At 34.6% G+C, this 14,976-nt stretch overlaps 1 protein-coding gene across 3 annotated transcripts in view; it reads left to right on the top strand.

The window, feature by feature from the left end:
• Positions 1-14,976, top strand: part of LOC137652483 (CUE domain-containing protein 1) — a 97,171-nt gene that overhangs the window by 31,047 nt on the left and 51,148 nt on the right. For 2 of the 3 annotated variants that reach the window (XM_068385917.1, XM_068385916.1), the window contains exon 4: positions 924-1,044. In XM_068385917.1, the coding sequence (XP_068242018.1) occupies positions 924-1,044 (121 nt within the window). Of the gene's footprint in view, positions 1-923; positions 1,045-8,635; positions 8,741-14,976 lie in introns of those variants that run through there. The other variant, XM_068385918.1, reaches the window with a different exon arrangement.

The following is a 14,976-nucleotide window of genomic DNA, read 5'->3' as shown; positions in this document are numbered from 1 at the left end:
CTTCTAGTTTTCCTATACACTTAAATAGTTTTCTCAAATGAGCATTGATCAGTGCTATAGGTATTGTATGGTAACTACTCCTTAGAAGTTAATTTAATATACACTAAACACATGAGAAAGGGTGTTCGATGAAATTTGTAGCACTTCTTCGATCCCCATTGCATTGCATTTTGTGTTACTGTTTTTTCCCTGTTGGAGCCCTTGGTCTTGTGCATCTTGCTTTTCCAATTAGGGCTGTACTTGGCTAGTAATAATAATGATAATAATAATAATAATAATAATAATAATAATAATAATTTTAATGATAATAATGATAATGTAGCTCTCAAACTTCTTCAGTTAGTCTTGCTTCAAATTATCTCCCCCAAAAATCCTGCAAAATTTCCTAAGCAGTTTTTTTAAGAAATGACTGAGACTGCCAAAATTACTAGGTGGTTCAATAATTTTTCTGAATTCTGTCATTGTTTGTGTAATTAATGTAAGTTTATTACATTACCTCATTTATCTGAATAAAGTATAGAAGTTTATCACAGAAAGACCGACGGATTGTTATCATTTTCCGTAATCCGGCCAATTGTTGGTGTTTTTCTATCTGTTCAGTATAACTAGAATGAAAGATTTGTTGGAATTTGAATGCCAAATTATTTAATATTTTAATTTTCCTTTTTGTTTTCAATTTTAATATTCCTTTTTTTTTTCAATTTTTCCCCATCAAAATTGTATATTTACAGTAATGCCTTGTGAAGAAATGTTTTTGCTGTCCAATTTAAGCATCCTTTTCAAGTCAAAATGTACAGTACAGTGTTCTTTTTTGGTTGAGGCAATGCAAGTACATTATCTAACTGCTGAGCTGATTTGATTTATTTAATATGTGTGAATCAAGTTTTACTGATACTTGACCATAATTTTTTCTTTATTTGAAGGCGAGGAGGACTTGCCCAATCCGAGGAATCATTATCAATGCGAGCCCAGAAGAACTGGAATCCTCCTATGCTTTTACCACTGCCGGCAGACTTCTTGAGACTTACACCTCCTCCACATCAAGTGAGTACAGAATCTTGTAATGTGGATTTTTCTGTAATTTTTTTCCTCTGTATTTCCTTCTCGTTTTGGTTTTGGAATAGATATTAGTTTATCTCTTGATGTTTATTGAATGTTTCATTAATCTTGCAGTTAATATAGTGCTCTGAAAAATGAGTTGTGATACTGGTATGGTACATATATTTTTTTTTTTTACAAAATTCATTTTTGTGCATTGTCATCGTCTGCTAGCATGGTGTACAGAGGTGTACTGTATACCATTAGGTACCAAAGGATTAATTTCCCTTTGTGAGTGAGTGTAGTTAGCCATCCAGAAACCTATATGGAAACTGAGTCTTTCAGTATAAAAGGACTCTCAAAACTTTAAATACTGAGTATTTATTGGTAAGATTTAAACGTACATGAAACTGATCCTCTGAAAGAGATGTGTAGATGGCGTGATAGTTTTTATTGAACGTAGGTAACAAAGAGAAGTTGGAAGGCTCGTAGATTTTCTGTATCTTATATATCCATGAGAAACTTAAATCAATTTTATAACTGGGAAAAGTGGAAAACCAGTGATTTCCATTTCTTGATATTTTGGTTGGAAATTTGAGATGCTACCTCTAGAGAGTTATGAGGTCTTTTGAGTGGCCAGACAGTACTACACTAGATCCTTCTCTCTGGTAACGGTTCACTTTCCTTTTGCCTACACATACACCGAATTGTCTGGCATATTCTTTACAGATTCTCCTCTGTCCTCATACACCTGACAACACTGAGATTACCAAACAATTCTTCTCCACCAATGGGGTTAACTAATGCACTGTAATTGTTCAGTGGCTACTTTCCTCTTGGTAAGGATAGTAGGGACTCTTTAGCTATGGTAAGCAGCTCTTCTAGGAGAAGGACACTCCAAAATCAAACCATCGTTCTCTAGTCTTGGGTAGTGTCATAACCTCTGCACCATGGTCTTCCATTATCTTGGGTTAGAGTTCTCTTGCTTGAGGGTACACTCGGGCACACTATTCTATCTAATTTCTTTTCCTCTTGTTTTGTTGAAGTTTTTTTAGTTTATATGGGAGATGTTTATTTTAATATTATTCTTAAAATATTTATTTTTTCCTTGTTTCCTTTCGTCACTGGGCTATTTTCCCTGTTGGAGCCCCTGGGCTTATAGCATTCTGCTTTTCCAACTAGGGTTGTAGCTTATCAATTAATAATAATAATAATAATAATTTTGAAACTAAAGTACATGCAAAACCCATGGACACTAGTTTATACATTAATTAACGTTAGTGCCTCAACACCCGGGGAAAAACTTTGTGGTAGTAGGCTTGTTAAAATAAGAGTGCAGAGACTACATGATCCTAATCACTTGGTTAAAGAAACTTATTTTTTTTAAATCATGGTATCCCTAGTTAGGATATCCATCATGGTAGGACATTGGTGCAGTATTGTTATCACTTGCTGAGCTACAATCCCAATTGGAAAAGCAGGATGCTGTAAGCCAAAGGGGCTCCAACAGGGAAAATAGCCCAGTGAAGAAAGGAAACAAGGAAAATGAAATATTTCAAGAACAGTAACAATATTGATATAAATATTTCTTATATAAACTATATATACTTGAACAAAACAAGAGGAAGAGAAATAAGATACAACTGTGTGCCCGAGTGTACACTAAAGCAAGGGAACTCTAACCCAAGACAGTGGAAGGTTATGGTACAGAGGCTATGTCACTACCCAAGACTAGAGAACAATGTTTTGATTTTGGAGTGCCCTTCTCATAGAAGAGTTGCTTACCATAGCTGAAGTTTCTTCTACCCTTACCAAGAGGAAAGTAGACACTGAACATCTACAGTGCAGTACTTAACCCCTTGGGTGAAGAAGAATTGTTTGGTAATCTCAGTGTTGTCAGGTGTATGGGGACAGAGGAGAGTGCATAAAGAATAGGCCTGACTATTCGGTGTATGTGTAGGAAAAGGGAAAATGAACCGTAACGAGAGAGAAGGATCCAACAGAAGGCCAGTGAAAGGACCCATAACACACTAGTGGTAGTATCTCAACGGAATGGAGGTATATTGAATATACATACTGTATACTTGTTCCTCCTTCAAAAAGAAATATACTTTGATCATTAATGATAATCCCCTTGGAATTGGAAACTTCTATGCTTGTCAATTTGTTAGATTGCAGTTTGAGACCCACTCAAACTCGGTAGTTTCTAGTAGTGTCTGCAACCTCACCAGTCATCAGCAGCCATTTCCTGGGCCCCTCTGGTCCTGGCTTTCTGGAGAAGGTCTTGGGTGCTAGTCATGTGTGTACAAAATATGGTCAGTCTCTAGAATATCCTGCTGTCTCTTGCCTCTGCCATTCATGAGTTCCTTTTAAACCTTTTGAATGAAATGGAATTATCAAGAAGTTATATTACCCTGATAATATCTGTGCTTGTAAGAAGTAACGTGTAAACAAATTTTTTTTGTAGAATTTCAGCCTTTCATTCGTGTGATCTGGTCTGAAAGTATCCACCTCATTTTTTTCTTCAGTGAAAACTAGTAATATCTAAGAGATGCTGCTGAGTAACATGCGCTCTTGAACTGTTATGTGCTTTTGTTATTATTTTCGGTTCTTCTGCCTGCTTTAGTATTTGATTGTGCTTGTCTCTTACGGGCATGTTTATTTATTGTTTTTTGTTGTGATTACTTAGCGAGTGGGATAAGGTAGCTGTATTGTGTCAAATACTGTATCATCGGGCACTAGGTGATTTTTATTATAGAATACCAGAAGAATTTAGTAGTAGGTTTTAGCTAAGAGGCAATGGGTGTACCACAGTTTAAACTCCGCTGCCATGATTTAAAAAAAGAGGTTAATGTCAATGGCGAGTAGAAATAGTATAGGAAGGCCTTTCATAAGCAAAATAAATAAAATTGCTAAGAAACTGTGTGCCATAATAATGGTAGACTGCTATGTAACAATAAGAGAAATTTAATATCATGTTAGCTTAAGCTCATCCCGAAATAGAAGATTCTGCTAAAAGGTACGAACGTCCTGTTTTTAATAAAACAATAGTATGAAGCGAACATTCTTTTCTAGAAATGGATGGAATGCAATTCAACTGAATTTTATGCCTTCTCAGAGGAAGAAATATTAGGTAGATACCCTCCATGTAATTATTATTATTACTTGCTAAGCTATCACCCTAGTTGTAAAAGCAAGATGCTATATGCCCAGGAGCTCCAACAGAGAAAAATAGCCCAGTGAGGAAAGGAAACAAGGAAAAATAAAATATTTTAAGAACAGTAACACCAATAAGATAAATATTTCCTAAGTAAACTATAAACACATTAACAAAACAAGAGGAAGAGAAATACGATAAAATAGTGTGCATGAGTGTACCCTCAAGCAAGAGAACTCTAACCCAAGACAGTGGAGGGTCTTGATACAGAGGTTATGACACTACCCAAGACTAGAAAACAATGGTTTGATTTTGGAGTGTCCTTCTAGAAGAGCTGCTTACCATAGCGGAAGAGTCTCTTCTACCCTTACCAAAAGGAAAGTAGCCACTGAATGTGCGTGAATTAACGAATTAACAAAACTTAAAAAGATATGTAAAGAAATATAAGAGTGTTAATAGAAGTATGTAAGGATTGTGTTAGGGATAAAAAGATAAATGTCATACACTGATGTACAGTATAATAGAAAAAAAAAGAGGTAGAGTTTATAAAAGTACAGTAACAGAAAGCCTAAAATATTTTGGAAGAAACAGAGGGACAAAGAAAAATGTTTTAAGACGTCTAAGAAGAAAATGATCAAAAAAAAAAAAATCTCACAAATTCACAGAAGTAGCTACTTTTTGGAAAGAGGTAGGAATGTCGAGAATAAAGACTAGGATAGCAGGAGGAAGGCTAAGGTTATGAAAAGGATAGAAGAGGGAAAAAATGATATGTTGAAATTTTTGGAATAATTAAAAAGGATGAAAGTATTAAATGGGTGAAAGAAAGATATGAATATGAACAATAGAATGGAAGATGTCAAGGCCAAGATTAGAGAAGTAGATAGTAAAAAAGGGAAGGAAGAGATAGTGAGAAAAGTATTTTAGAAATTTATGCATACGAAAAAGGTCAGATAGGAGAAGAAATGTTTTATAATACCAAACAGACTCGGTTCATGTACAGACCTAGAACTAACTGTTTAAGGTTAAATAATAGGAAAAGATGCAAAAGTGTAAGCTGTGCATAGGAGCAAAGATAAAAGATCTTTCCTATTTTATACCTTACTGCCAGGACCTTGGAGAGAGAGAAGAAAAATAAAAGGACACCAAAATCAAATTATTGTTCTCTAGTCTTGGGTAGTGCCATAACCTCTCTACCATGGTCTTCCACTGTCTTTGGTTAGAGTTCTCTTGCTTGAGGGAACACTCGAGCACACTATTTTATCTTATTTCTCTTCCTCTTGTGGTTTTGAAGTTTTTATAGTTTATATAGGAGATATTTATTTTAATGTTACTGTTCTTAAAATATTTTATTTTTCATTGTTTCCTTTCCTCACTGGGCTGTTTTCCCTGTTGGAGCCCCTGGGCTTATAGCATCCTGCTTTTCCAACTAAGGTTGTAGCGTAGCAATTAGTAATAATAATAATAATAATAATAATAATAATAATAATAATAATAATAATAATAACAATAATAATAATAACAGCCATATGAAGAGGAAAAGAAAAAAAAAACAATAGGAAATATTTTATTTAAGGAGGAAGGAATGGAAAAGAAATTACATATACCAAATGTGGAAAAAAAGGAAAAGAAAAGAAAATAAATAGAATAAAGAAGGTAACTAAGAAGGTGCCGATGAAAAGGCAAATCTCCACCCCACACCTGAACATGAACGTGTAGACGATTAGAAGTATTGAAAGAATGTGTATGTATTTTAGAAATGTATTCGGTAAAAAAGGCCGGGCATCTGAATGCCTCCATACTCGTAGTCAGCACTACAAATTTGGTCTATAGATAAACATATACAATGCAAATTCTACAAAGAAGGTAGGTAATGTATGGACATGAATGCTATGATGGACATTGGCAGAAAGACAGATTGTACCATATAAGTGATAATATAAAACCTGGACAAACCTGGTTGTGGTGGCCGATGTGGTAACGTCCCTGAGGTCTGCAATAAGAGATAAGGATATGAAAATCTGGAATCCCTTCAATACAGAATAATAAGAAATATATATGAATAACCATCAAGTACTTCATACTGGGGCATCATAGCAGAAACAGGAAAATGGTTGATGTTTTTTAGAACAGACTATAACATCGTGAACTCTATGAAAAGAGGTTAATCAGAGAGATAATTGTAGAAAAATTGCAGAACCCATATTGAAAATTCTGGAGCAGCAGCATTGTAGAAATTTGTTGTAAATATAGTATGAACATATGAGAAATAAGAAATTAGGTGTAAAGAACTATGAAAAAGGAAATTAAGAAAAAAATTATGGAAAAGATAGAGGAAGCAATTGAAGAACAGTTGCAGGACCTATATTGAAAGTGAGCATCAGCACTGAATTTTTTTTTTTTAAATATACAATGAAAATAAGTGAAATAAGAAATTAGGGGTAAAGAACTATGAAAAAAAGGAAATTATGAAAAGAATTATAGAAAAACTAGAGGAAACAATTAAAGAGAAGAAGAAAGGGAGGCAAAAGTCGTATTCATGGAAAGGAATGGCCCACAGCCATAAATCAGAAATGGGTATAGATAAGTTGATCCTTATAATGAAGTCAAGGTTACACAGGCTCAAACTAAAAGCAATCTTCAGAGGAAAGTGCATAGATGATTATATTATTATTATTATTATTATTATTATTATTATTATTATTATTATTATTACTTGCTAAGCTACAACCCTAGTTGGAAAAGCATGATGCTATAAGCCTAGGGGCTCCAACAAGGAAAATAGCCCAGTGAGGGAAGGAAAAAAGGGAATAAGAGAAGTAATTAACAATTAAAATGAAATATTTCAAGAACAATAACATTAAAATAAATGTTCCATATATAAACTATGAAAACTTTAATAAAATAAGAGCAAGAAAAATAAGATAGAATAGTGTACCCGAGTGTACCCTCAAGCAAGAGAACTCTAACCCAAGACAGTGGAAGGCGATGGCACAGAGGCTATGGCACTACCCAAGACTAGAGAACAATGGTTTGATTTTGGCGTCCTTCCCCTAGCAGAGCTGCTTACCCTTACCAAGAGGAAAGTAGCGACTGAGCGATTAAGAATGACCAGTGTGGTAATCTCAGTGTTGTCAGGTGTATGAGGACAGAGGAGAAAATGTAAAGAATAGTCCAAACTATTCAGTGTATGCATAGTCAAAGGGAAAATGAACCGTAACCAGAGAGGAGGATCCAATGTAGTGCTGTGTGGCCAGTGAAAGGACCCAATAACTCTCTAGGGGTAGAACAAGATAAGAGTGGGTGTGTTGCAAAACCCTAACAGTGAGCTGATGTTATACATAAGTCGGATAATGAATCAGAAAGAATAGTTATTAAAAAGCCAAATTTACCACGTTGCCCAAACTGATTAAATGTTATCCCAACAGATTTCAAGAAAGATAAATACAAAACTTATGATTTGCATTAAGCCTGTTATTTGTGTTTACTGAGAAAACCTCAGTTATATCACTAAGTATACGGTTAGACTCCTTGAATCTATGTGAACTCATCTATTAATAGATAGAGTGGCCGCAAACTTATTTTGCTGTGTTAGCAGTCAGGAATCTGGAACTAATGATTTATTTTTACACTGGCTTGCAATTGTGGCTAAGATGGGTTTTTAGACAACTATGCATCTCTGATTTATTTTATGTTATTGTTAATTTGCGTCGACCAACGTTTGTCTAAAATACTCAAACTGCTCAATATTTTATGGTCTAGTAATCCGCTTAGGTTAATGACACCGGATTTTGATTAGATATTGAGAAAATACATTTTAGAATTCGAAAACAGTAAATATTGATAAAAAATTACGCTTTTCTAATCCATTAATATATATTCCATAATATATTCAATTTTCATCTTGCCCCTTCCATTTTTTTGCAACGGGTGGCCATGGTTTAGGCCTAGTTTTGATTAAGCAATAGATAGACCAAGGTGGGCGGGTCGATGGGTGCGTAATAGGCAGGGCGTCGTCTACCGCGGCCCAAGCCCTCCCCCCGCCCACGGGAGAATCAGCCCAAACAAACGCCTACTCTTGTCCACCCCCCCCCCCCCCCTCTCTGTTGGCGGGTCTAAAATGCTTGGCATTGTAGTCCGAGTATATAGCGATTCTTTTCTATCCCGCCGCGCGACCAGGCCAAGCAGGGTTGCCAGTTGGCCTTTTTCAGGCTAGAAACTTCAAATTTGGCCTTTTTTTGCAATTGGTTAGCAATTAGCAATATTATAATAAAGGCTGGCCTTAAATGCCATACTTTTGGCCTTTTTTTTAACTAATGGGTTGATATTTTAAAGATGCAGTAGATCACAAGTTGGCCTTTTCTCACTTAGAAAACCTGGCAATCCTGAGGCCAAGGTCTATCTTTGCCAGACCATCCTCGCAGTCAACAGAAGAGCAGCGGCTAGCGGCTCATCTCTTGCAGTAGCAAGTGAGCCAACGTTCGAAACGGTCGTGTAGCGGGTGGCTCCGAGTCTTTCGTGTGACGAACTCGCAGTATATCGAACCACGTAATTTATTAATTTCCTCACATAATGGAAGCAAACCTGAAATATAATCAGTGATTATAGACCGTAACTATGATACATGAACATATTATAATCTGAATAGGCCTAGTTGTAAAACAAGGACTATAGCGAATCGTAAGGGAAAATAACAGGATAATTAACTAATGAAAGTGATGGTAATTTCCATATCCAGGAAATGGCCAATTAGAGTTGAGAGAGGTTGGGGTGATGCTGGTGTTATTTATAATGAGATATTTGGAACTTATTTTGGGAGTGTCCTTACAGGTGGAAATCGCCATTGTAATGGTGCCAAGTATATTCTGTGTACCCAAGGATGTGTATGTCTAACGCGTAGGAGTGTGTGTGTATATATATATGTATATATATATATATATATATATATATATATATATATATATATATATATATATATATATATATATATATATACATAAACACTTGTATATACAAAAAATTATGTACATATACAGTATACTGTATACATATTGTATATACATGCATATTATTGTTATATACTGTATGATATTTGTATATATATATATATATATATATATATATATATATATATATATATATATATATATATATATATATATATATGTGCTGTATGTGTTTACTATACAGTATATTTACGTATAAATTGTATTTATATACACATGCATATATATATATATATATATATATATATATATATATATATATATGTGTGTGTGTGTGTGTGTGTGTGTGTGTTATTTCATTTTGCACAATATTTCATTTATCCAAATGTGGACCTCGTTCTATTTCAAAATTTCAACAACGAATAAATGCACATCACATGCATTGCGTTCTTGATTTTTTCCTATATTCCGAATTTTCCCTCTTTTTCTTAGTCTTTGGAGGAAGCTTTTCCACATTTTCCTTCTCTCTAATATTTCCCTCTTTTTCTTAGTCTTTGGAGGAAGCTTTCCCATATTTTCCTTCTCTTTAATATTTCCCTCTTTATGTTAGACTTTGGAGGAAGCTTTTCCCACTTCTGTTTGTGAGCTCGTTGCCTAACAGTTTTTGACGTCATGTTTTTTTATATTAGCATTGTTAAAAGAAGCTATCGTGATCATAATTTATTTTGCCCATTGTTAAAATAGTGCAAATTTTTCTTTTATTAATTTTACCCCCAAAAAACATTACGCTGTTTCGCAGTGGCGTTGAAATGTTTAATTAGTTGTAATGTAATTTATTTCCTTTCCTCACTGGGCTATTTTTCACCTTTTGGAGCCCTTGGGCTTATAGCATCCTGCTTTTCCAACTAGGGTTGTAACCTAGTTAGTAATAATAATAATAATAGGGATTATAGCAACCTGCTTTTCCAACTAGGGTTGTAACCTAGTTAGTGATAATAATAATAATAATAATAGGGCCTATAGCAACCTGCTTTTCCAACTAGGGTTGTAACCTAGTTAGTAATAATAATAATAATAATAGGGCTCATAGCATCCTGCTTTTCCAACTAGGGTTGTAACCTAGTTAGTAATAATAATAATAATAATAATAATAATAGGGCCTATAGCAACCTGCTTTTCCAACTAGGGTTGTAACCTAGTTAGTAATAATAATAATAATAATAGGGCTCATAGCATCCTGCTTTTCCAACTAGGGTTGTAACCTAGTTAGTAATAATAATAGGGCTTATAGAAACCTGCTTTTCCAACTAGGGTTGTAACCTAGTTAGTAATAATAATAATAATAATAATCGGGCTTAAAGCATCCTAATTTAGTTTTCCAACCAGGGTTGTAGCTTAGCTAATAATAATGATAATATTAGAGTTATCCTTTTATACTTCTCTCCAAGATGTTCTGGACTTGGACTTGTCCCCCTTTATAATTTGAATTAATACTTCAAAATACATCTAGATTTATCGTTTATTTTAATGGTATAAACAGTGGATCTATATGAAGTAATGTTCATCTCTGTGTGTACGGCTCTCTCTCTCTCTCTCTCTCTCTCTCTCTCTCTCTCTCTCTCTCTCTCTTCATTCCTTTGTTATGTGATATTAATTACTTAGGTATAACTTACGTTATAAAGGTTACTAGCATAGTTAGTGTTCGGTATTATGGGAAATATTAAGCTACTCGCCTGTTATCTCTCTGTCTGTTTGTCTGTCAGTGTCTCTGATAGTTCTGCATATCCACGTCTCGCCTCTCAAGGTAATGTGTCAATTTTGATGTATTGTTTCGATGACGTATTTGCTTTGAAGATCCTGACCATCTCTTTTATAACTCATCTGTAAAATGATTTTTTTTTTAAATGTAGGTCGAAGGTAACGTTCAAGATATTTCGCTTATTTTATAAACGCCATCATTTCTCTCTCTCTCTCTCTCTCTCTCTCTCTCTCTCTCTCTCTCTCTCTCTCTCTCTCTCTCTCTCTCTCTCTCTCTCTCTCTCTCTCTCTCTCTCTCTCTCTCACATATATTATTATTATTATTATTATTATTATTATTAATTGCTAAGCTATAATCCTAATTTGAAAAGCAGGATCCTATAAGCCCAGGGGCCCCAACAGGGAAAATAGCCCAGTGAGGAAAAGAAACAAGGAAAAATAAATTATAAGAACACTAACAACAATAAAATAAATATTTCTTATATAAACTTTAAATAATTTAACAAAACAAGAGGAAGAGAAATTAGATAGAAGTGTGCCCGAGGGTACAACACATACACACACACACACATATATATGTAATATATGTATATATATATGTATATATATATACTGTATATATATATATATATATATATACGGTGTATATATATATATATATATATAATTTGCTGATTTTCTATTGCAAATTAATCCCTAGGTGAAATTATGGTAATCTTTATTAATGGAAGTATTGTCAACGATTTTTATACCAATGTATCTTTTGCTTTATTATTTTTTGTGACAAGATAACAAAAATAAATCATTCAAGCAGTTGATAGAGTGGAGAGAATTATTAAGAATTTATTAAGTTTTTATTGGTAAATAAACTTTGTTCTTAGATTGGTTGTTAAGTCCAATCACGATGTTTGTCGTTACAAAGAGATATAAATGATTCTGCAAACAGGCGTCAAGTCAATTGTTGACTGTTTGCCAGTAATTGAATTCTCTCGTCTTATCACCAGTTTGTTTGCACGACGAACCCATTCAGAATTGGCCTCTTGTCAAACACTTCGAGCTGTTTAAAACAAACAGAAGGGTTTCAGTGCGCGTTGGAGTTTAGTCTTAATGGCAAGAATGATTCGAGATCATTCTAAGATGCTATTGGATATTTTTTCTCCTTTTTTTTTAAGCTGATAGGAAAGATTGGTGAAAGAAGAGTGGGGACATTTAGCTTTTTATCTGTGGTAGGGTATAGTTAATTTCTCTTCCTTTTATATAAATAAAATTATGGTTAAAACTCACTTTACATCACTCTTACTACTATTATTATTATTATTATTATTATTAACAAACTTTTCTTTCCTCTGTTATATATCACCGTACGTAAAGTTTTATTATTATAATTAATAATAATATTATCATTATCATCATCATCATCTATGCCACAACCCTAGTTGGAAGAGCAGGATGCTATAAGCCCAAGGGCTCCACCAACTGGGAAAAATAACATAGTTATGAAAGGAAATAAATTGTAAGAGAAGTAATGAGCAATTAAAAACCCTTTAAGAACGGTAACAAGATTATAATGTTACCGTTCGCACAGTTATGTAATTGCTATTGCCTTCAAGTATTTTTAATTAGAATTTTTGATGAAAGTTATGTATTTTGTGTACAGAGTTTTGATTAAAAAGAAGCTCGTTGAAATTAGCATTCTTATTACGGTATTTTAACTTAATTTGCTAAAATTATGTAGCAAATTTCGATTAACTTGATCACCTCTCGCTATTCTCAGTTAAATTTTTTCATTATTCGTTTTCCAAAAACCATTAAATATAAAACTGCACATTATGAATTATTTTCTCAAGCTAACAACAGCTAATATATTGAAACAATAATAATTTTGGATGTTGTTTTAAAAGATGCGCCACTATTCTCACGATTATATATCAATGATGAACACCTATATTTTTTTTTTTTGCCAGAAAGTAAACAAAAACTTGAATCGACAGATTCCTTGTCAAACAGGTCGAAAAACATAAAAAAAAAACAGAAAAATTAGACGTAACTTTACGTGTTAAGTTTCCTATGATCACTGTAACTGAATGGAGTTTTTCATTGTCTTAAATCTTCGTTCACGCTCACCTTGCAACTGGAGTTTTTTTCCTTTGCAATATTTTCTTCTGTTCTCAGAATGTTTGGTCGTTTCGCCGAAGATGCTTCTTTCGTCGTAAATTCTCACTGATTATGAAATGGATCCTGGACTTTATTGTTGTTATTATCATTATTATCATTACTATTATTATTACTATTATTATTATTATTATTATAATTTGAATACAACAGCATCCCGTGTTCGTTGATATTATATAAATATTCTATATATGTATATCTATATATATATATATATATATATATATATATATATATATATATATGTATATATATATATACATATATATATTATATGCCCCCTGTGGCCGCGGGGGCATAAAACAATTAGAATAGCGCCAACGTTATCCCTGCGTGTCGTAAGAGGCGACTAAAAGGGACGGGACGAGGGGGCTGGGAACCCCCTCTCCTGTATAGAAAATCCTGTGAGACAGCAACAAAGAGATGGAGCTGGGGTGAGAGTGACAGCTCCCCGCACTCTAGTTTTGGGGTGTTTGAATGTGCGTGGATGTAGTACGATAGAGAGTAAAAGATGTGAGATTGGAAGTATGTTTAGAAGTAGAAGGATGGATGTATTGGCCTTGTGTGAGACAAAGATGAAAGGAAAGGGTGAAGTGATGTTTGGTGAAATGTCTGGTAGAGTGTCTGGGATTGAAAGGGGAAGAGCGAGAGAGGGTGTGGCTTTATTGTTGAGTGAATGGATGACAGGTAAAGTAGTGGAATGGAAGGAGATATCATCTAGGTTAATGTGGGTAAGGGTTAGGTTGGGTAGGGAATGTTGGGCGTTTGTCAGTGCGTATGGGCCAGGTAGTGAGAAAAGTGAAGAAGAGCGGAATGAGTTCTGGAATCAATTAACTAGGTGTGTAGAAGGACTGGGTAGAAGGAATTATGTAGTTGTTATGGGTGACTTAAATGCTAGAGTGGGTGCTGGAGAGGTAGAAGGTGTCATTGGGAAATATGGCGTACCAGGTGAAAATGAGAGTGGTGAGAGACTGGTAGATATGTGTGTTGAACAAGAGATGGTAATAAGTGCTAGCTTTTTTAAAAAGAAAGATAAAAATAAGTATACATGGGTAAGAGTGGCAAATGGAAGAGTAGTAGAAAGGGCATTAATGGATTATGTGTTGATAACGAAAAGAATGTTAGGAAGATTGAAAGACGTGCACGTGTTTAGGGGTATGGCTAACGGTATGTCTGATCATTTTTTGGTGGAAGGAAAATTAGTTGTAGCAAAAGAGTGGGGGAATAGAGTAGGTGGATGTAAAAGGGAGCTAGTGAGGGTTGAAGAGCTAATAAAACCGGGGGTAAAAAGTAAATATCAGGAAAGGTTGAAAATGGCATATGACGAGGTGAGAGTAAGAGAAACTGGTAATTTAGAGGAGGAGTGGAAGTTAGCAAAAGAAAATTTTGTTGGGATTGCAAGTGATGTATGTGGCAAGAAGGTTGTTGGAGGCAGCATGAGGAAGGGCAGTGAATGGTGGAATGAAGGAGTGAAGGTAAAAGTGGAAGAGAAAAAGAGGGCTTTTGAAGAATGGCTGCAGAGTAATAGTATAGAGAAGTATGAAAAATATAGAGAGCAAAAGGTGGAAGTAAAGCGCAAGGTACGTGAGGCAAAGAGGGCAGCTGACCTGAGGTGGGGTCAGGGACTGGGTCAGTCATATGAAGAGAATAAGAAGAAGTTTTGGAAAGAAGTGAAGAGAGTAAGGAAGGCCGGCGCAAGAATTGAAGAAACAGTGAAAGATGGAAATGGAAGGTTGTTAAAAGGAGAGGAGGCAAGGAAAAGTTGGGCGGAATATTTTGAAAGTTTGCTGAATGTTGAGGATGATAGGGAGGCAGATATAATTGCGGTTCCAGGTGTTGAGGTGCCAGTGATGGGAGATGAGAATGAGAGAGAGATTACAATAGAGGAAGTGAGGAGAGCACTAGATG

This window comes from Palaemon carinicauda, chromosome 13 (assembly GCF_036898095.1).
Source record: "Palaemon carinicauda isolate YSFRI2023 chromosome 13, ASM3689809v2, whole genome shotgun sequence".
Taxonomy (NCBI): Eukaryota; Metazoa; Arthropoda; class Malacostraca; order Decapoda; family Palaemonidae; genus Palaemon; species Palaemon carinicauda.
Note: the sequence above shows the minus strand (reverse complement) of the source record. Positions and strands in the feature narration are given on the sequence as shown.